The sequence below is a fragment of the Dendrobates tinctorius genome, unplaced genomic scaffold (genome assembly GCF_039654945.1).
Source record: "Dendrobates tinctorius isolate UK_male_01 unplaced genomic scaffold, ASM3965494v1 ptg000157l, whole genome shotgun sequence".
Classification (NCBI taxonomy): Eukaryota; Metazoa; Chordata; class Amphibia; order Anura; family Dendrobatidae; genus Dendrobates; species Dendrobates tinctorius.
In genome coordinates this window covers 18,035,280-18,059,007 of record NW_027361824.1, presented here as the reverse complement: position 1 = coordinate 18,059,007, position 23,728 = coordinate 18,035,280, and the positions used below count along the sequence as shown (strand labels likewise).

The following is a 23,728-nucleotide window of genomic DNA, read 5'->3' as shown; positions in this document are numbered from 1 at the left end:
GTTTCATAGGCTTCCCTCAGACCCGGGTGGTTGGGGTCTCTGTGTTTCTTGTTTGAGGCTGTTCTCAGGGTCTTCCGTACGGCTTTACATTCTGTCAAACCATCCATTGATCTGTTTTTCTTTTGGTCTCTGTAGTTGACTTTTTTAAGGTCAGACAGTCTTGCCATTGCATAGAATATATTGTTGAGGTCTTTTGCAGCTTGACTCACTCCCTTTTGGGTTAGGCTGGTACTCGTAGTTGTAGAAGTGGTGGAGCATCCACTGTATTTCAGGTCTGCTGGGAGCCTCTTTATACTTTAATGCCGACATTTTGTGCCATTTATAGGATGGAGGCCAGGTGAAGAGGCCGCTCTGCTGAGGCTTTTGAGTGGATGGTTTCTCTGTTGATTTCAGGTACAGAAGAAGTTGGCTTTGGTCTGACAGGTGTGTTTGTGGGGAGACTATGAAGGCGCTGATATTTGCCAGGTTCATATCTGTAATGGCATAATCTACTACACTCCTCCCTACATGGGAGTTTAGTGTACACCTCCCTAAGGAGTCTCCTTTGGTTTGACCGTTAAGAATATGAAGTCCTAAACTTCTGCATATGTTCAGGAGCTTTTTACCACTTTTGTTGACTGTACTGTCATAGCTGTTTCTCTCTGTGAGTACTGAGTCTTGGCCGTTATTCTCTGCTCCAAATATGTAGATGTTCCCATCCGTGGTCAGGAAGTGGGTTTTCTCTCCCTGTTCTTGCATTGAGGTCTCCAAAGATGAGAACTTTGCCCAGGCCCTGATAGTGGGCGGCTTCTCTTTGTAGGATCTGGAAGCAGTCTGGTGACTCTGGTGGTGGTATATAGGTGGCGCAGAGGTGGACATCTGACTGAGAGGTGAGGATGGAGCTGCTGATCCTGATCCATATGTGGCTGCCTCCTCTCTTCACCAGTTTGATGTACTGGTGGAGCTCCCCTTTTTACCAGATCAGTATTCCTCCTGAGCTCCGGCCCTGTTTGATTTTATTTTTCAGGGCAGGGACAGAGATTTCCCTGTATCCGATGGGCACCAGAGATTCGTCTTTGGCTCTGGTCCATGTTTCCAGGAGGATCTGAATGTCTATATTTCTCAGTCTTTGTATAAAGTCAGGGTCATTTGTTTTACATCCAAAGGCCGAGGTGTTGAGACCCTGAATATTCCAGCTGCTGATTGTAAGTGAGGTCGTTTTTTTTTTTTTTGTTTGTTTGTTTTTTTTATATATATATCTTGGGTGTATATACCTTGTAATGAGTATGGCTGTGTAGGACACACTAGATCTCTGACTGGTTTATTAATGGTGTTTCCGTCCAGTCACATTAGTTTCCTGCACACTGTGTTGAGTAGAGTCTTTATCTCCTTCATATCGCTGCTCTGTATGCCTCTGTTTCACATGTCTGTGTGAGGTCGGTGAACTCCTCCATGGTGGTCTCCTCCTCTGATGGTCCAATTTTGGGTGAGGGTGTATGTTTTCATACTTCCTTTGATATAATTGTTGTTTCTTTCCTTCTTATTGTCGGGGGTCTTTTTATGGGATTCTGGTTGGTGTTGGCTCCAGGCCTAGGGTGGTCCCTGTTTAGTACAATGTCCTTCAGTTCTTTGGCCAGAAGACTGACCCCTGATTTGTTCAGGTGCTTACTGTCATAGAGGTGATGGTGATTTATGGAGGGGTGTTGGGCCAGAATCACTCCTGGCACAGATTTCATTCTTGCTGTTAGGTCCATATTGATGTTCTGGATGGTGTGGTTGGGTAAATCCTTTATTGGGAGCAGAGATGACAGAATGATTTTGCTGTCAGGGAATTTTAGTTGTGCCGTCTTTGCTAGTTGGGCCAGTTGTCCTGAGATCTGCTGGTGCTGGTCTGGCAGATTGCTTGTGCCGGTGTGTATAATGATATGGTTTGGGTTGGAAAACCGTGGATTATTGATGACCGCTGTCACCTGCTCAATAGTTGCACAGCGGATTTTTTTGACCCTTTTTCCTGGGAGTAGCCGCCTTGTATTCAGGTATTTCCCATTTGAGTCCATTATGAGGACGGTGTCAGGACTTTGTGATGTTGTTGGTGGGGGATGTGGCTGCTGATGGGGGTCTGTGCTGGAGATTATGCTGGTAGCAGGTTCTCTTCTCTCTTCTATGGGTCTTATTTCTGGCTCACATTGCTTAGACTCTGGTTCCTCCATATTGGTGTTTGGCCTCTCGGCCTCCTGGCCAGTGGAGGTCATGTCCTCTGCACTCCTCATTTCCATGGCCCCCTCCTGGCTCAGATGTCCAGGTGTTGGTGGTTTCAGCTTTTCGATCTCCTGTCTCAGCCTGGCATTTTCTTTCTGCAGTTCACACATTGCGGCTCGTATTTGCTGCAGGGATGACCTGTATTCACATTTCAGTTTCTCAGTAACTATGTGGTCATTAGCATTTCTGTCACCAGTGTTTCTCAGATGGTCTTCCTTAAATTGGACAAATTCTTTCTAGTTGAGAGAAACAGTCTCTGAGGGTCTGGGGTGAGGGGTGTGAAGCATTGGGGGCAGTGGTGTCTCTGGAGGTCTCTGTAGGCCTGTGGACATCAGAGGTGGCTGTAATGGTGTGGATATCAGAGGTGGCGGGGGTTTGTTCTTTGTGGGATTGGCCTGGAGTTTAATATGAGGGAACCTGTCTTCAAATTGCTCCAGATTGTCCTCAGTCCCTTGTACCAGGACGGGGCCACTGTTGTACAGAGTGATGGTATGTGAGCTGCACTCGTCGTCTTTATGGTTTCTGACTCTGATCTGCCGGCCATTATTGGTATCAGACTTGGTTGTATATTGATATTGCTTGCACAGGGCGGTGTGCCAGGCCCGGAGATGTTCTGTGAAGAATAACACATTGGTTTTCCTTCTATCTTCCTCACTAGATGTGAAGTCTGCATACAGGGTCTCTGGGTTTTCTCTAATTGTGGCCGTTTTTATGGCTTTCTTTGCATGACTGTTCTTCTGCCCTTCAGGGTGTTATCTCCAGGATCTTTGACCCCCCATTTACTTTGTTCTGTTTCTCTTGTTCCAAATTAACATTTTCCATTTTTATAATTCTAATTCTTATTTCTGATAGTTTAAAGTTCTAGCAAGATTCTGAGTGTGGTGAGGCTGAGGATGGCCCTACCTGAGGGTGCTGTCCTCTGGATGTCAGACCTGGTGCTGCCTGGTGGTTGCTGTCTGTCCTCCAGGAGATTCTTGTTTTGTCCTTTTGGAACTTATTTTTTTCCTCCTTATTCATAAAATCTTTAGTCCGTCCTGCTCACTTCTGTATTCCACAGGGATGAATTTTTCCAGGTTGTGTCCTAAAGTTTCCTCATTACAAGGTATAAAGTGATGAATTCAGGAGCTCATGTTCAGTGCTGCTTACTCCTGGAATGGTGGGTGGGACATATATACTATATACTGTGCACTAGCAGTATATACCCCTGTATACACCGTACACTATATATACACTGCAGAGCATCATATATACTGTGCACTAGCTGTATATACTCCTGTATACACCGTACACTATATATACACTGCAGAGCATCATATATACTGTGCACTAGCTGTATATACCTCCTGTATACACCGTACACTATATATACACTGCAGAGCATCATATATACTGTGCACTAGCTGTATATACCTCCTGTATACACCGTACACTATATATACACTGCAGAGCATCATATATACTGTGCACTAGCTGTATATACCTCCTGTGTACACCGTACACTATATATACACTGCAGAACATCATATATACTGTGCACTAGCTGTATATACCCCTGTATACACTGTACACTATATATACACTGCAGAACATCATATATACTGTGCACTAGCTGTATATACCTCCTGTATACACCGTACACTATATATACACTGCAGAACATCATATATACTGTGCACTAGCTGTATATACCCCTGTATACACCGTACACTATATATACACTGCAGAGCATCATATATACTGTGCACTAGCTGTATACACCGTACACTATATATACACTGCAGAGCATCATATATACTGTGCACTAGCTGTATATACCCCTGTATACACTGTGCACTATATATACACTGCAGAACATCATATATACTGTACACTAGCTGTATATACCCCCTGTATACACCGTACACTATATACTGCAGAACATCATATATACTGTACACTAGCTGTATATACCCCTGTATACACCGTACACTATATATACACTGCAGAACATCATATATACTGTACACTAGCTGTATATACCCCTGTATACACCGTACACTATATATACTGCAGAACATCATATATACTGTACACTAGCTGTATATACCCCTGTATACACTGTGCACTATATATACACTGCAGAACATCATATATACTGTACACTAGCTGTATATACCCCCTGTATACACCGTACACTATATATACTGCAGAACATCATATATACTGTACACTAGCTGTATATACCCCTGTATACACCGTACACTATATATACACTGCAGAACATCATATATACTGTACACTAGCTGTATATACCCCCTGTATACACCGTACACTATATATACTGCAGAACATCATATATACTGTACACTAGCTGTATATACCCCTGTATACACCGTACACTATATATACACTGCAGAACATCATATATACTGTGCACTAGCTGTATATACCCCCTGTATACACCGTACACTATATACACTGCAGAACATCATATATACTGTGCACTAGCTGTATATACCTCCTGTATACACCGTACACTATACACTGCAGAGCATCATATATACTGTGCACTAGCTGTATATACCCCCTGTATACACCGTACACTATATATACACTGCAGAACATCATATATACTGTGCACTAGCTGTATATACCTCCTGTATACACCGTACACTATACACCTGCAGAGCATCATATATACTGTGCACTAGCTGTATATACCCCCTGTATACACCGTACACTATATATACACTGCAGAGCATCATATATACTGTGCACTAGCTGTATATACCTCTGTATACACAGTACACTATATACACTGCAGAACATCATATATACTGTGCACTAGCTGTATATACCTCCTGTATACACCGTACACTATACACCTGCAGAGCATCATATATACTGTGCACTAGCTGTATATACCCCCTGTATACACCGTACACTATATATACACTGCAGAACATCATATATACTGTGCACTAGCTGTATATACCTCTGTATACACAGTACACTATATACACTGCAGAACATCATATATACTGTGCACTAGCTGTATATACCCCTGTATACACAGTACACTATATACACTGCAGAACATCATATATACTGTGCACTAGCTGTATATACCTCTGTATACACCGTACACTATATATACACTGCAGAGCATCATATATACTGTGCACTAGCTGTATATACCCCTGTATACACCGTACACTATATATACACTGCAGAGCATCATATATACTGTGCACTAGCTGTATATACCCCCTGTATACACCGTACACTATATATACACTGCAGAACATCATATATACTGTGCACTAGCTGTATATACCTCCTGTATACACCGTACACTATATATACACTGCAGAACATCATATATACTGTGCACTAGCTGTATATACCTCCTGTATACACCGTACACTATATATACACTGCAGAACATCATATATACTGTGCACTAGCTGTATATACCCCCTGTATACACCGTACACTATATATACACTGCAGAACATCATATATACTGTGCACTAGCTGTATATACCCCCTGTATACACCGTACACTATATATACACTGCAGAACATCATATATACTGTGCACTAGCTGTATATACCCCTGTATACACCGTACACTATATATACACTGCAGAGCATCATATATACTGTACACTAGCTGTATATACCCCCTGTATACACCGTACACTATATATACACTGCAGAACATCATATATACTGTGCACTAGCTGTATATACCCCTGTATACACCGTACACTATATATACACTGCAGAGCATCATATATACTGTGCACTAGCTGTATATACCTCCTGTATACACCGTACACTATATATACTGCAGAACATCATATATACTGTGCACTAGCTGTATATACCCCTGTATACACCGTACACTATATATACACTGCAGAACATCATATATACTGTACACTAGCTGTATATACCTCCTGTATACACCGTACACTATATATACACTGCAGAACATCATATATACTGTGCACTAGCTGTATATACCTCCTGTATACACCGTACACTATATATACACTGCAGAGCATCATATATACTGTGCACTAGCTGTATATACCTCCTGTATACACCGTACACTATATATACTGCAGAACATCATATATACTGTGCACTAGCTGTATATACCCCTGTATACACCGTACACTATATATACACTGCAGAACATCATATATACTGTGCACTAGCTGTATATACCCCTGTATACACCGTACACTATATATACACTGCAGAGCATCATATATACTGTGCACTAGCTGTATATACCTCCTGTATACACCGTACACTATATATCCTGCAGAACATCATATATACTGTGCACTAGCTGTATATACCCCTGTATACACCGTACACTATATATACACTGCAGAGCATCATATATACTGTGCACTAGCTGTATATACCTCCTGTATACACCGTACACTATATATACTGCAGAACATCATATATACTGTGCACTAGCTGTATATACCCCTGTATACACCGTACACTATATATACACTGCAGAACATCATATATACTGTGCACTAGCTGTATATACCCCTGTATACACCGTACACTATATATACACTGCAGAGCATCATATATACTGTGCACTAGCTGTATATACCTCCTGTATACACCGTACACTATATATCCTGCAGAACATCATATATACTGTGCACTAGCTGTATATACCCCTGTATACACCGTACACTATATATACACTGCAGAACATCATATATACTGTGCACTAGCTGTATATACCCCCTGTATACACCGTACACTATATATACACTGCAGAACATCATATATACTGTGCACTAGCTGTATATACCTCCTGTATACACCGTACACTATATATACACTGCAGAGCATCATATATACTGTGCACTAGCTGTATATACCTCCTGTATACACCGTACACTATATATACTGCAGAACATCATATATACTGTGCACTAGCTGTATATACCCCTGTATACACCGTACACTATATATACACTGCAGAACATCATATATACTGTACACTAGCTGTATATACCTCCTGTATACACCGTACACTATATATACACTGCAGAGCATCATATATACTGTGCACTAGCTGTATATACCTCCTGTATACACCGTACACTATATATACACTGCAGAGCATCATGTATACTGTGCACTAGCTGTATATACCCCTGTATACACTGTACACTATATATACACTGCAGAACATCATATATACTGTGCACTAGCTGTATATACCCCCTGTATACACCGTAGACTATATACACTGCAGAACATCATATATACTGTGCACTAGCTGTATATACCCCTGTATACACCGTACACTATATATACACTGCAGAACATCATATATACTGTGCACTAGCTGTATATACCTCCTGTATACACCGTACACTATACACTGCAGAGCATCATATATACTGTGCACTAGCTGTATATACCCCCTGTATACACCGTACACTATATATACACTGCAGAACATCATATATACTGTGCACTAGCTGTATATACCCCTGTATACACCGTACACTATATATACACTGCAGAACATCATATATACTGTGCACTAGCTGTATATACCCCCTGTATACACCGTACACTATATATACACTGCAGAACATCATATATACTGTGCACTAGCTGTATATACCTCCTGTATACACCGTACACTATATATACACTGCAGAGCATCATATATACTGTACACTAGCTGTATATACCCCCTGTATACACCGTACACTATATATACACTGCAGAACATCATATATACTGTGCACTAGCTGTATATACCTCCTGTATACACCGTACACTATATATACACTGCAGAACATCATATACTGTACACTAGCTGTATATACCCCCTGTATACACCGTACACTATATATACACTGCAGAACATCATATATACTGTGCACTAGCTGTATATACCCCTGTATACACCGTACACTATATATACACTGCAGAACATCATATATACTGTGCACTAGCTGTATATAGCCCTGTATACACTGTGCACTATATATACACTGCAGAACATCATATATACTGTGCACTAGCTGTATATACCCCTGTATACACCGTACACTATATATACACTGCAGAACATCATATATACTGTGCACTAGCTGTATATACCCCCTGTATACACCGTACACTATATATACACTGCAGAACATCATATATACTGTGCACTAGCTGTATATACCTCCTGTATACACCGTACACTATATATACACTGCAGAGCATCATATATACTGTACACTAGCTGTATATACCCCCTGTATACACTGTGCACTATATATACACTGCAGAACATCATATATACTGTGCACTAGCTGTATATACCTCCTGTATACACCGTACACTATATATACACTGCAGAACATCATATACTGTACACTAGCTGTATATACCCCTGTATACACCGTACACTATATATACACTGCAGAACATCATATATACTGTGCACTAGCTGTATATACCCCCTGTATACACTGTGCACTATATATACACTGCAGAACATCATATATACTGTGCACTAGCTGTATATACCTCCTGTATACACCGTACACTATATATACACTGCAGAACATCATATACTGTACACTAGCTGTATATACCCCCTGTATACACCGTACACTATATATACACTGCAGAACATCATATATACTGTGCACTAGCTGTATATACCCCTGTATACACCGTACACTATATATACACTGCAGAACATCATATATACTGTGCACTAGCTGTATATAGCCCTGTATACACTGTGCACTATATATACACTGCAGAACATCATATATACTGTGCACTAGCTGTATATACCCCTGTATACACCGTACACTATATATACACTGCAGAACATCATATATACTGTGCACTAGCTGTATATACCCCCTGTATACACTGTGCACTATATATACACTGCAGAACATCATATATACTGTGCACTAGCTGTATATACCCCTGTATACACCGTACACTATATATACACTGCAGAGCATCATATATACTGTGCACTAGCTGTATATACCCCCTGTATACACCGTACACTATATATACACTGCAGAACATCATATATACTGTGCACTAGCTGTATATACCCCCTGTATACACCGTACACTATATATACACTGCAGAGCATCATATATACTGTGCACTAGCTGTATATACCCCCTGTATACACTGTACACTATATATACACTGCAGAGCATCATATATACTGTGCACTAGCTGTATATACCCCTGTATACACCGTACACTATATATACACTGCAGAGCATCATATATACTGTGCACTAGCTGTATATACCCCCTGTATACACTGTACACTATATATACACTGCAGAGCATCATATATACTGTGCACTAGCTGTATATACCCCTGTATACACCGTACACTATATATACACTGCAGAGCATCATATATACTGTGCACTAGCTGTATATACCCCCTGTATACACTGTACACTATATATACACTGCAGAGCATCATATATACTGTGCACTAGCTGTATATACCCCTGTATACACCGTACACTATATATACACTGCAGAACATCATATATACTGTGCACTAGCTGTATATACCCCCTGTATACACCGTACACTATATATACACTGCAGAGCATCATATATACTGTGCACTAGCTGTATATACCCCCTGTATACACTGTACACTATATATACACTGCAGAGCATCATATATACTGTGCACTAGCTGTATATACCCCCTGTATACACCGTACACTATATATACACTGCAGAGCATCATATATACTGTGCACTAGCTGTATATACCCCTGTATACACCGTATACTATATATACACTGCAGAGCATCATATATACTGTGCACTAGCTGTATATACCCCTGTATACACCGTACACTATATATACACTGCAGAGCATCATATATACTGTGCACTAGCTGTATATACCCCTGTATACACCGTACACTATATATACACTGCAGAGCATCATATATACTGTGCACTAGCTGTATATACCTCCTGTGTACACTGTACACTATATATACACTGCAGAGCATCATATATACTGTACACTAGCTGTATATACCCCTGTATACACCGTACACTATATATACACTGCAGAGCATCATATATACTGTGCACTAGCTGTATATACCCCTGTATACACCGTACACTATATATACACTGCAGAACATCATATATACTGTGCACTAGCTGTATATACCCCTGTATACACCGTACACTATATATACACTGCAGAGCATCATATATACTGTGCACTAGCTGTATATACCTCCTGTATACACCGTACACTATATATACACTGCAGAGCATCATATATACTGTGCACTAGCTGTATATACCCCTGTATACACCGTACACTATATATACACTGCAGAACATCATATATACTGTGCACTAGCTGTATATACCCCTGTATACACCGTACACTATATATACACTGCAGAACATCATATATACTGTGCACTAGCTGTATATACCCCCTGTATACACCGTACACTATATATACACTGCAGAACATCATATATACTGTGCACTAGCTGTATATACCCCTGTATACACCGTACACTATATATACACTGCAGAACATCATATATACTGTGCACTAGCTGTATATACCCCTGTATACACCGTACACTATATATACACTGCAGAACATCATATATACTGTGCACTAGCTGTATATACCCCCTGTATACACCGTACACTATATATACACTGCAGAACATCATATATACTGTACACTAGCTGTATATACCCCTGTATACACCGTACACTATATATACACTGCAGAGCATCATATATACTGTGCACTAGCTGTATATACCCCCTGTATACACTGTACACTATATATACACTGCAGAGCATCATATATACTGTGCACTAGCTGTATATACCCCTGTATACACCGTACACTATATATACACTGCAGAACATCACTCTGGGCCCCGTGCGCTGTATACAGCTGCACCCTTTGATCCCCGGTTGGCTATATACACCCTTTGATCCCCGGTTGGCTATATACACCCTTTGGGTCCCGGTTGGGTATATGCTCCTGACTATTGGCCTCCAGCGCAGGTGTCGGCTCAGGTGCGGGGTGACGTCACACTTCCGGCCCCGCCTCTCGTCCACCTGTCACGCGGGGAGGAGGGGGCTCCTGGGATTAACCTCCCGCGGGCCCCAGACGTCCTCTCACTCCGGGGGCCACAGCGCTGCCAACATGAGCGTCATCGAGCACAAGAGCGCGGGGAAGCAGGTCACCAGCCCCCTGCAGGGTGTGAGTATCCGCAGCACTACAACTCCCAGCATGTCGGCCTCTGGGGGAGGTGGTCGGCGCTGCCTTCAGACGAGACTCTTGTCACATCTGCTGGGAGTTGTAGTCCCGACATGTTTTCTTAGGCTGTATTTGCTCTTACACGTTAATGATCTCCCCAAAGGAAACTGCTGGGGCATTATGGGAAAGTGTGAGAGCCCCTCCCCTGCGGAGCCCCCCGGTGTCTCCTATGAGCGGGCTCGTGCCCCCAGTATCGGTGCCATCACTGCTTACTACAGGGCAGTTTTATGGCGCTGTCTCCAGTAATCTGGGCTCGGTGTCAGCCTTGTAGCTGCTGTATGGCGGTGTTATGTAGGTATTGGATTAGTATAGGTTTATTCTCTATGGCGCTATTACCTGGGCAGTGCTGTGTAGTGGGACGCTGTGCTGTACTGCTGTTACATAAGCTGTGTACAGTGTTCGATGCCTCAGGCGTGTGTGCTCACAAAGGTATTATGCGGTGTATGGCGGTATTCTGGTCATTATACAGTAACTTGTATATGGCAGTGTGGTACTGTAACTGGCCTCAGGCTGAAAGGTGCTGTCATGGGCCGTGTGTGGCGGTGGTATTATTATATATGGGCCGTGTGTGGCGGTATTGTGTGGCGGTGGTATTCAGAGTTGTATGGCACTATTACATGGGCAGTGTTGTGTATTGGGGTACGGTGCTGTAATGCTGTTACATAAGGTGTATGTGGCAGTATTGTGCCAGCTGTGTATTATTATGCTTTTATATAGCGCCATTTATTCCATGGCGCTTTACATGTGAAAAGGGGAAATATAGACAAGTATAATAAACATGTGTAAGACAAGGGACACACAAGTACATAAGGAGAGGGGACCCTGCCCGCGAGGTCTCAGTCTACAGGGATGGGTGAGGATACAGTAGGAGAGGGTAGAGCTGGTCGTGCGGTGGTTCAGTACACCGAGGATCATTGCAGGCTGTAGGCTTGTCGGAACAGGTGGGTCTTCAGGTTCTTCTTGAAGGTTTCCGTTGATGGTGAGAGTCTGATGTGTTGCGGCAGAGAGTTCCAGAGTATGGGGGAAGCACGGGAGAAGTCTTGTATGCGGTTGTGGGAAGAAGAGATAAGGGGGGGAGTAGAGAAGGAGATCTTGAGATGATCGAAGGTTGCGTGCGGGTAGGTACCTAGAGACCATGTCACAGATGTATGGAGGAGACAGGTTGTGGATGGCTTTGTATGTCATGGTTAGGGTTTTGAATTGGAGCCTCTGGGCAATAGGAAGCCAGTGAAGGGCCTGGCATAGGGGGGAGGCTGAGGAATAGCGGGGAGACAGGTGGATTAGTCAGGCAGCAGAGTGTAGGATGGACTGGTGTGGTGCTAGAGGGGAGGCCGGAGAGTAGGAGGTTGCAGTAGTCGAGGCGGGAGATAAGAGCATGCACTAGTGTTTTTATGGTTTCATGGTTGAGGAATGAGCGGATCCGGGAAATATTTTTGTGTGAGGCGGCAGGAGGAGGCGAGGGCTTGGATATGTGGTTTGGAAGAGCGCAGAGTCGAGGATCACCCCAAGGCACCGAGCGTGCGGGACTGGGGATAGAGAGCAGCCATTGACATTGATATATAGGTCTGGTGGAGGGGTAGAGTGAGGTGGGGGAAAGATGATGAATTCTGTTTTGTCCATGTTCAGTTTGAGAAAGCGAGCAGAGAAGACTGAGATAACAGACAATGTGGGATGTCAGTCAGTAAGGAGGTGAGGTCGGGTCCAGATAGGTAGATCTGCATGGCATCGGCATAGAGGTGATACTGAAAACCGTGGGATTCTATGAGCTGTCCCAAGCCAAAGGTGTAGATGGAGAATAGTAGGTGTCCTAGGACAGAGCCTTGGGGAACACCGACAGACAGGGGGCGAGGTGAGGAGGTGGTGTGTGAGAGGGAGACAGTGAATGTTCGGTCTGTTGGGTATGATGACATCCAGGATAGGGCCTGGTCTGTGATGCCAAGAGATGAGAGTCTGTAGCAGGAGGGAATGGTCTACAGTGTTGAATGCAGAGGACAGGTCCAGGAGAAGGAGGACAGAGTAGTGTCACTTGCTCTTGGCGGTTAGTAGGTCGTTAGTGACTTTAGGGCAGTTTCAGTTGAGTGATGCGGTCAGAAGCCAGATTGTAACCGGTCAAAGAGGGAACAGGAGGAGAGGTGGGAGGACAGTACAAGATATACATGCTGTTCCAGTAGTTTTGAGGCGTAAGGGAGATGAGATATCGGCGAGTTAGACACAGATCTGGGATGGATCAAGGGAGGGCTTTTTGAGGATGGGTGTGATTGAGGCATGTTTGAAGGATGAGGGAAAGACACCATTTGTAAGTGAAAAGGTTGAAGAGGTGTGTTAGAGATGGGATGAGGACTGTGGCCAAGTTAGGGATGAGGTGAGACGGGAGTGGGTCGAGGGCATAAGTGGTGAGGTGTGATCTTGACAGAAGGGTGGAGAGCTGATCTTCTGTCATGGTGGAGAAGCTGGCTTTTGCAGAACAGGGCTGAGCGGCTAATAGGGGCATTGGGGGCTGCGGGCCAAAGCTTTCTCTGATTGTGTTGATCTTCTGCTTAAAGAAGGAGGCAAAGTCTTCAGCAGAAATGAGAGGAGGGGGAGGAGGTGCTGTGGGACGCAGTAGAGAATTGAAAGTGTTGAAAAACTGTTTAGGGTTGTGAGACAGGGAGGATACGAGAGATGCGAAGTAAGTTTGTTTTGCGGCAGAGAGTGTGGGCTTAAAGCTGGCAAGGGACTGCTTGTATGCGCTGAAGTGCTCAGTAGAATGGGTTCTCTTCCATCTCTGCTCAGCGGCCCTGGAAGCCCGTCTCCGTTCTTTGGTCAGGCTGGTGAGCCAGGGCATAGTGTACGATGCCTCAGGCATGTATGCTCACAAAGGTATTACGTGGTGTATGGCGGTATTCTGGACACTATACATTATACAGTGCCTTGTATATGGCAGTATGGTACTGGCCTCAGGCTGAATGGCACTGTCATGGGCCGTGTGGCGGTGGTATTATACGTGGGCCGTGTGGCGGTGGAATTATACGTGGGCCGTGTGGCAGTGGTATTGCATATAAATCACCACGGTCTGATTTTCCCGCCTTCGTCTTCTCACTACTCTGTTTGCTTTTCCCGCTGGCTGCGTGTAATGAGGCGCTCATCCATTCACCGCCGGCCGTGAGAGTGGAAACCTGAACAATGGTGGAAGACTGTTCACAGAAGGGGAAAGCTGTGTGCTGACAGATGAGTCTGGTGATCCGGGGGGAGTTGTTGTCCTAGGAGCCCCACATCACCTGCTGCCTTTACTGTACAAGGATATGAGGGGGACACGGGTGATTTAACCCCTCACAACAGGACCATCCCCATATGCACACGTCATGGATGACAGACTAGTTCCCAGGGCACGTATCTCCAGTATTGTGCACTACTACACCTCTATAGTGTCATGGAAGATCAGCGGCGTCACTGTGCCCCCCGCCACCACAAAGATCAGCGGCGTCACTGTGCCCCCCACCACCACAAAGATCAGCGGAGTCGCCTCTAATTCTATAGCAAATTGCAATCACAGGCAGAAACTTCGTCTAAAGTAAGATTATTCCACAAAGCAGTTGAAGCCGTGTATTACCGAGATAAGACTGAAAGATTACTCACCGATACACTATGCCAGAATTTATAGTCACACTAACTACATAATACGGCCAGGCTGCCTGTGACGGAAGAAGTTATACTTGGCATAGTAGTTACTGCTCCTACATATAGATTACAAAAAATTGGAACCGCACCATCAAATACCTAAATGATGTGCACGCTCCTCCAGTCGGCAAGCAAATGGCTCCTTAGGATAATTTAAAAAAAAAGCGAAACGGCACAAAAAAACTTAAAAAAAAAAAAAGGAACTTTATTGCCCAGTGATGTTTTGGATCAAAGGAATATATTACAGTAGTTATATACTTGTACATTGGGGGCAGTATTATAGTAGTTATATTCTTGTACATTGGGGGCAGTATTATAGTAGTTATATTCTTGTACATTGGGGGCAGTATTATAGTAGTTATATTCTTGTACATTGGGGGCAGTATTATAGTAGTTATACTCTTGTACATAGGGGGCAGTATTATAGTAGTTATATTCTTGTACATAGGGGGCAGTATTATAGTAGTTATATTCTTGTACATAGGGGCAGTATTATAATAGTTATATTCTTGTACATTGGGGGCAGTATTATAATAGTTATATTCTTGTACATAGGGGGCAGTATTATAGTAGTTATATTCTTGTACATAGGGGGCAGTATTATAGTAGTTATATTCTTGTACATAGGGGGCAGTATTATAGTAGTTATATTCTTGTACATAGGGGGCAGTATTATAGTAGTTATATTCTTGTACATAGGGGGCAGTATTATAATAGTTATATTCTTGTACATTGGGGGCAGTATTATAGTAGTTATATTCTTGTACATAGGGGGCAGTATTATAGTAGTTATATTCTTGTACATAGGGGGCAGTATTATAGTAGTTATATTCTTGTACATAGGGGGCAGTATTATAGTAGTTATATTCTTGTACATAGGGGGCAGTATTATAGTAGTTATATTCTTGTACATAGGGGGCAGTATTATAGTAGTTATATTCTTGTACATAGGGGGCAGTATTATAGTAGTTATATTCTTGTACATGGGGGGGCGGGGCAGTATTATAGAGCAGAAGATGATATAACTATTTAACTTTAGTACTTTGTGTAACGTCTCGTTTTTTTTTTCTGCAGATGTCCCCCGTTGTGCAGCTGAATATTGGAGGTGATATCTACACGACAACTGTTGGGACGCTGAAGAAGTACCAAGAGTCTAAGCTCTTTGAGATGTTTAATGGGCTACCTAAGCTCCGCACAGATGTTGAGGGTCGGTACTTTATTGACAGGGAGGGGAAATATTTCCGCTACATCCTGGATTATCTTCGCTCTGGTCAGGTACCCACTGAATACATCCATGAAGTCTACAAGGAGGCCTTATTCTATGAAATCGAGTCATTGGTAAAGAAGTTGGAAGAGACCCCTCAAATCTTTGGGGAACAGGTCGGAAGGAAACAGTTCCTTGCCCGGGTACCTAACTACAGCGAGAACATCGAGGTGATGATCCGCATCGCCAGGGCGGAGGTGGTGGCTTCACGATTCTCCAATGTCATGGTTTGCATTGTGAGGACTGAGGACGACGCGTCCAAGTGTCTGGATGCCCTAAATGCTCTCGACACTGATAAGGAGTCCGTGGTCAAGTTTGGACCTTGGAAGGCATCTCCGGGAATCTCCGACCTGCTTGATTGTATCAGGGCGGATATTGAGGACAAAGGCTATAAAGTATCATACTCTCCACACGTGGCTGATAAAGGCTTCAGATTTAAATCTTATGACTTTTTATACAAGTTTGTATTTACATGGTGGTAAAAAAAATACAATAAAATTTCTAGCACTGAACACTCTGTACTACATTGCCAACAACATCTTGTCTTTTGGTGCTCTTCATGGGAGGGGATCCAGCGCTTATCTTCCCCTGCTTATTGTAAGCAATGCTTTCATCTGCCACTAGGTGGAGCTCACTGCATATAGACTTACAGCTTCCATGGAGACTGGATGAATCTGTCTGCAGTGAGCTCCCCCTAGTGGTGGCTGGGTCTGTTCCCTTTTACCTTGGGAAGAACAACATTTTCTTTGTTTAATGTTCCCTAGGAAGTAATTAAAGAATAGTTTTGTCATAGAAAAGATTATAAATCCTTGAGGTCCCTTATATTCCCCCCCCCTTTTTTTTTTTTTTTTTTCTTCCTTCATCTACCAGTTGTCTAGAGGAAACAAATGATTGATGCCTTTATGTAAAATGGCAGTAACAGATGTTAAGCAGGTTAATTAAATTGTGAGCATTCCTCTTTAGATGACAGAAGAGGATGTCTATAGTCCAGAGACAGGAAAGGTCAGAAATGGATCAAAGAACATCTGACACTCTTTACAACTAGCCATGGTCACGGCAGTACAATAAGAGCAGACAGTGTCTTTGGGAGAAAATATGGAATATTGGATTTTCTGTACATCCAATATTTGAGATGTACATTGTTGGCACTGGGTTAACTAGGCGAAAAACACATATTTTCTCCTAATTTATAACCCTCACCAAAAAGCCCCAAATCCATAGGCCATATAACCACCAGCAGATAGGCCATGTTTGGTCTCTACGCATAGATAAAATCCTGATACAGAAGATAACATCAGGCTCCACCTTCTGTGATTGCTGTATGAGGAGTTATTACATAAATTGGGATTTCCTAAAATCGTGAAGGATTGAGACCAGCCCACAATCGGGACCTTGTGAGGTCATCATTCAGGGGTGTGTGGGTGGGACTTGGGGTCTGATAAAGGATGTGATCATATAAGTCCCAATTATCACCATGCAGAGGGCTACATATCGTGTATGCAGGGGCCTGGTTTATCGACAGCCAAATCAAAGCGCTCTCCTTCGGCTAAACTGAGTAGTCTTTGCGATCGGTGTAAGTTCTCCTGGTAATCCCTTTTATGTAGCTGTTTATACTGTATTTTCCCCTTTGTAAAATCTTGTGTGCATTATTCATTAACACTGCCTCCTGTTGGATTAAATATAAAACTTAATAGTTCTGTAAACTACGCCTCGAAGCCATAAGCTACCGTACGGTGTCTAATCAACCGAGACAGATTAGTGGTGGCGGTGAGTTGGCTGTGACCGTACTGGGCTGTGGACACGTATTCCATGTGTTTGAATCCGGAGGTGTCTATGCCATATGCTCACTGTTACTTTTTGGTTGTAGTGGTGTGAACAGGCTGTGGCCTTCTCCGTTGATCGTTGGCCCATCGTGTAATTGTCTGGAGGACAGGGGGCAGCTGAGAGCGGTTCACTCCAAAGATCACAGCGGGTGGTACTTGTGACCTTCCTGGCCTGTGATATCAGGGATTTATGGGTTTAAGAAAGTCCTGACAAATATTGAATCCCTGACCAGTACCTACGTTGTGGACGATGTGTTCCACGGCTCCGCCTGTAATGTTGTGTTTATGTAATGCCGGTGTAGACGACCACTCCAAAAAGAAAAGCCTGTCTAGAGGAAGGCCGTATAGTTGCCTTAATGCCTAATACCCTGAAGGCACTGTCCCCTGTTAACAAAAATTTAAAAAAACAATATTCTTCACCTGTCCGAAACTTAAGGCCAGGGTCACGCATGCAAGAAACTCGCACGATTCTCGTGCAAGTCTCTCGCATGAACACCTGGCATGGCACTGCCGCCAGCATTCAGACCGCATGTGTTTCTATGCTGGCGCTCGCTCCGGTCCCAATGTCGGGTCTTCATGCGAGAGACTTGTACGAGAATCATGCGACTTTCTCGCATGTGTGACCCTGGCCTAAGTGTTACTTCTGGTCACAGGTGTAGGCTGACAAGTGAGAGCAGGCGGCACTGATGGGAGTATTCATCAGCCATGGCCTGCACTATAAATTTTTTTTTTTTTTTTAAATCTCATCCCTCACTAGTCCATCGTTCTGTCCCATGCCATAATCCATATCTGCGATTAATAGTTTTCGCCCTGGGTGGTGCCAAAATGCGACCATCCAGGTTGAGAGCCAGTTGGCGAATGAGTGTCAGTGAGCAGTGGTGACCTCTTCAAGGTTACCGCAGGTCACTGAGGTTGCGTTCCCAGCCGGGCCCCTGAGCTATTATGAGATGCTCGCATCTTGGCACCGTCTAGTTTGAAAACTATATTTACAGGAGAGGGATATGGTTGTTGTGTTTGGTTTTTATAACAGGAGACCAAGGGCTTCAATGGAATGGGCGTTAGGTGAGTATAACTATATTTGTTTTGACGTGTTTTTTTGCTTTTCACGTAAAAGACTTTATTCTGGCTGTCTTTATTAAACTATAGGATTAGTAACGGACAGGTGTCACTGGACAATACAAAGGTGACATCAACCCCTCAAATATGAACACCACTTGCCACTGCTACAGGGTGAGTGGGAGGAGCCAAGAGCCAGCATCAGCACATCTTAAGTTTTTGCCTTTTCTGGGGAGGCTGAGGAAGGTGGAGGTAGTCTCCATGGCTGGTTGCCAAAAATGAGTTGGGGTGTGTGAGGGCACGCCAGGCTTTTTTTTTTTTTTTTTTTAATTCAAATAATTAAAAAAAAAAAAAAAAAAAAATGCATGGGAACCCTTTTACTCTTGATAACCAGCCTTGCTAAAGAGGGTTGCAGCCCCCAGCTGTCAGTTTTGCCTAGCTGGTTATCAGAAACACAGGTGTACCCATGCAATAAAAATATATATATATATATATATATATATATATATATATATATATATATATATATATATATATATATAATTTTTTTTTTTTTTTTTTTTTTTTTTTTTTTTTCTTTAGTGTAGGCTTCAACTGAGGAATACTCCATCAGATGCTGCCTGCTCTTGATGTATTCAACTGATAACACTCAACATTGTCCCCTGCTAGCTTTGAAGACAGCTCATTGTCAGCATATGGTGCCAGGGGACAGAACAGTACCAGTGCTTCCCAGATGCTGGTACGTGTGATACTGATGCGGCACATGGCTCCCACACATATTGCACACATTTCCAGTACTAGAAATATCAATATACAGCAGACATTGGTGTGACCGCAGCATCGGTGTGGTTCATGACCAGGGCTACCAAGCCAATTCCTACTTATTGGATGCCAATCAAAACCCTCGAATGCGTTCCCTAGGTACTAGGCAGAGAAGAGGGTAAGAAAGGCAGTAATATGGAGGATCACGAATTCTAGATCCTTACAACCCTGGTCTCCAACCTGTGAATTCTCAGCTATTATGAAAATAGAACTCCCAACATGCCCAGGCAATAAGCTGTATGGGGATGATGGGAGGTGTAGTTCTGTAAGAGCTGGAGAGTTGTATGTTGGAGGTGGGGGGAATCGTGTATTGAGAAGGGGGTAAAAAAAAATGATAGAAAAACAGTTATTGAAAGTCTTCTCCCTAAAGGATGAGCCATCTTTGGAGATGCCCTAGACCATATCTTCATTTAGGTTCTGTATGGGGATGAGCAAAAGCATTTCCACCTTGTTCCTCCATTGTAGCTAGAGCAAGGAAATGAGAACTTTCTCTGCCTGCCCTCCCGCCACTTTTTGCAACATCAATTAAATCTGTTTGTTTTGCTGTTGTTCTGCTTTGTGATATCTACGCCTATGGTAAACCATAAGGTTTTGGAAATCTGTCATACCTGTGACTTTATGGGGGGGGGGGGGGGCACGGAATAGTATGGCTATGACCTTTTTCCAATACAGTCGGAGCCCCCGATTTACATAGTTCATACTTACACTCCAGGATTCTTATGTGTTCTCTACATATAATGTCTGCGTCTATCCTGACCTACTGCACAGAAACTCCGATTCAAGTAGACACACATCCAGAATATATTATGTACTGGCAATATACTGCATGAAATATACCGCTTCTTGGGGAAAATTACTTTAATAAATTTTTCTTCACTTATTTCTTTATATATAGTTATACACTCTCAAATATATTGGATTTTGCTCTTATGTAAGCTGAAGCGGGATAATCCACAATAGGTCCCATGTATGCACTCTGCCTTAAGGCTATTTTTTTATTATCCATACTACCCTAAAATGCTCTAGAAAAGTTAAAGCTGAAAGAATTCTTTCTAGTGAAGTCTCTGCAGGGGCGGAGCATAGGACAGGGATACTTTTCATTGGTGTTCTTTGGATGCTCCACCCCCCTGATAATTTTGCAATGCCTAAAGATCAGTTTTTCATTTAAGGTGTATCTGTTACTTTGTGTGGTTCTAAAGAACCAGAGGAGCTGAATAACATTGTTTTTAGTAATGTGAGAATCTATTTTCTGTAACAATCTTTCTATAAACCCCTGTTGGCAGGCTCATTCATAATTAAAGTAGAATCTGTCAATCACTCTGGCCTCATGGTATTTAACCCCTTCTGGAAATTTTTATTTTTTTTTGTCTGGTCTGAAATTGAAATCGTGATCAAGCAGACCAGACTACTGTCTTGTGTATACAGGTCCTAAGTAAATACTAATGTAAATTTCTTGCAAAATTACCCCCCCCCCCCCCCCCCAACCTTTTGCTCTCTGATCCCTCGCCTAGTGTCAAAGATCACAGCTGGGAGAGGGGCGTGCAGATCTAAAAGCTGGTAGTTCTTTGTCATGAACAACCCTCTACTGCCCCTTGGTGTCAAGACAATTACACAATTGACCGACTATTAACATAGGAGGCTGCAGGCTCTCTCCATTACTAGGCTGGTTATTGGGAAACTAACAGTGAGTGTATGATATATATACCTCTGATTCCAGCACAGAGAATACTCACACCATGGTCACTGCCCAATCGACGATAACCCAAGTAATAATATTAGCTGCTGCCACCACCAATTGTTTTACAGGCCCATTGAAGTGCATGGTTTCAGTTGTGGTTTGCAGAACAAAAGGAACAGAACTATTACATTTTATATTTATTCCAAAAAGATGAAACAACAAAAAACTCACTGGCACATCCAAACTAGTGTGAGTAGGTGTGTACCAGCAGCAGCTACCTCCATATACACAAAAAAAGTTGCACTCTATCGTGCTAAAGCATATCAATGTGAAATATATGACCCATCAGTTTTGGAACCACCTATTTATTCGGTCGTCCATGACAGCACCACCTGAGAGAGTGGATCCACCCCTTAGGAACAGGAAACCTACAGATACAAAAGGGTGGCACCTCTCCCACGCATCAGTTGGTTTCCTGTTCCTAGAGGACAGGACTCTCTACAGATCGTCCGTCATGGAGTCGTCGTTGAGTACCCAGGCCGGCTGACCGACCCAGGTAGCGAGGGGGTCTCCTACCTCGGTCAGTGCGGGGTCCCTGGAAGCGCCACGGTGGGGCCGGGTAGGTCACCACGGCAGTGGACGGAGCAGGTGGAGCAGGGGTCCGGTGGATGCCGTCTCCAAAAAACGCCAGCACCTGATACGTATGCCCCGGCTGCGCTTCCCCAGGCCCGGTAATCCCGGTCAGTGCTGGTCCCTGGCGGGCTCATGGCGGCGTGCGCAGTGGGGCAGTGGGGCATTCCGGCCAGGAGGCGCTGCGCGGCTCCTTCGCGCACGCTCCCGCAGGGCTCTGATGAGCGGCGGAAGTGACGCGGCGGAAGGGGCGGAGCGATAGCGCCGATACCGGAAGTCGGGTGCCGGCCGGCCTCCGGCGCGCGCCGCGGGTGCATGCCCGTCCGGGGGTCGCGCGGCGACCCGGGTAAGGCGAGGGGGCCGGAGCATGGGGGAGGGAGTGCGGAAAGCCGGGTGGGTGGTGCTATGGCAGGATACCTGCTGACCCGGACACCAGGAGGCCATATAAGGCAGATGGGGATGCCGCTGGGGTGCTTCTGAAGGCCCCAGCAATGGATTCAACGGAAGCCCCCTTGGACCGGCAGGACGAGGCGCAGGAGCGCCCGCAAAAACAGGCCACGACAAAACCGCTTGCGAGTGGCCAGCAGAAAAAACAGAGACGAACTAGCGACCAGAGCCGCGAAAGTTCCTCCAGAAAGGACCCCCCTGCCTCCCTCCGTGATCCGGTACCTGCTTTATCTGCATGGGTAAGAGATCTCCGTGAATGTACCCTGATGCAGTGTTCCCTTATGTTTTTTTTTTTTTTTCAGGGGAAGAAGGCTACGGGAAAACAGAAGCACAGGGAATGTGCCCTCTGTAGTTCCCCCCTACCAGATGGCCACCCTAAAAAATTATGCCAACCATGCATTCGGCAAACGGTAGGGGTTATTAAAGACAGGGAGTCCAGGGGTAGATTGTCAGGCCCTTATACTCTCCCCCGTTTATGCAGGTAGCGGAAGAGACACCTGACTTCACTTCGAACCTGAGAGAGATGATCAGGGCAGAAATGAAAGTCTTACCTCAAAGAGAACCTTCTAGGAGAAGAGAGGCTAGTGGTTCAGGCTCGGAGACCTCAGTCGCCCCTAGGAAAGGTGACAATTCCTCGGACTCCTCGGCCTCCTCGTCGTCTTCCTCGGATGAAGACTCTAGCCGGTTCTGCTTCCCCTTAGACCAGATGGACAGATTAGTGAAAGCAATACGGTCCACCATGGGGGTAG

General features: G+C 44.0%; 1 protein-coding gene across 2 annotated transcripts in view; it reads left to right on the top strand.

Moving 5' to 3' along the window:
* Nucleotides 1-17,035, top strand: part of KCTD14 (potassium channel tetramerization domain containing 14) — a 38,768-nt gene extending 21,733 nt beyond the window's left edge. The window contains exons 1-2 of one of the 2 annotated variants that reach the window (XM_073548647.1): nt 11,371-11,545; nt 16,334-17,035. In XM_073548647.1, coding sequence (XP_073404748.1) covers nt 11,489-11,545; nt 16,334-17,005 — 729 coding nt within the window. In that variant the 5' untranslated portion in view covers nt 11,371-11,488 and the 3' untranslated portion in view covers nt 17,006-17,035. Of the gene's footprint in view, nt 1-11,370; nt 11,546-16,333 lie in introns of those variants that run through there. The other variant, XM_073548648.1, reaches the window with a different exon arrangement.
* The last annotated feature ends 6,693 nt before the right edge of the window (nt 17,036-23,728 follow it).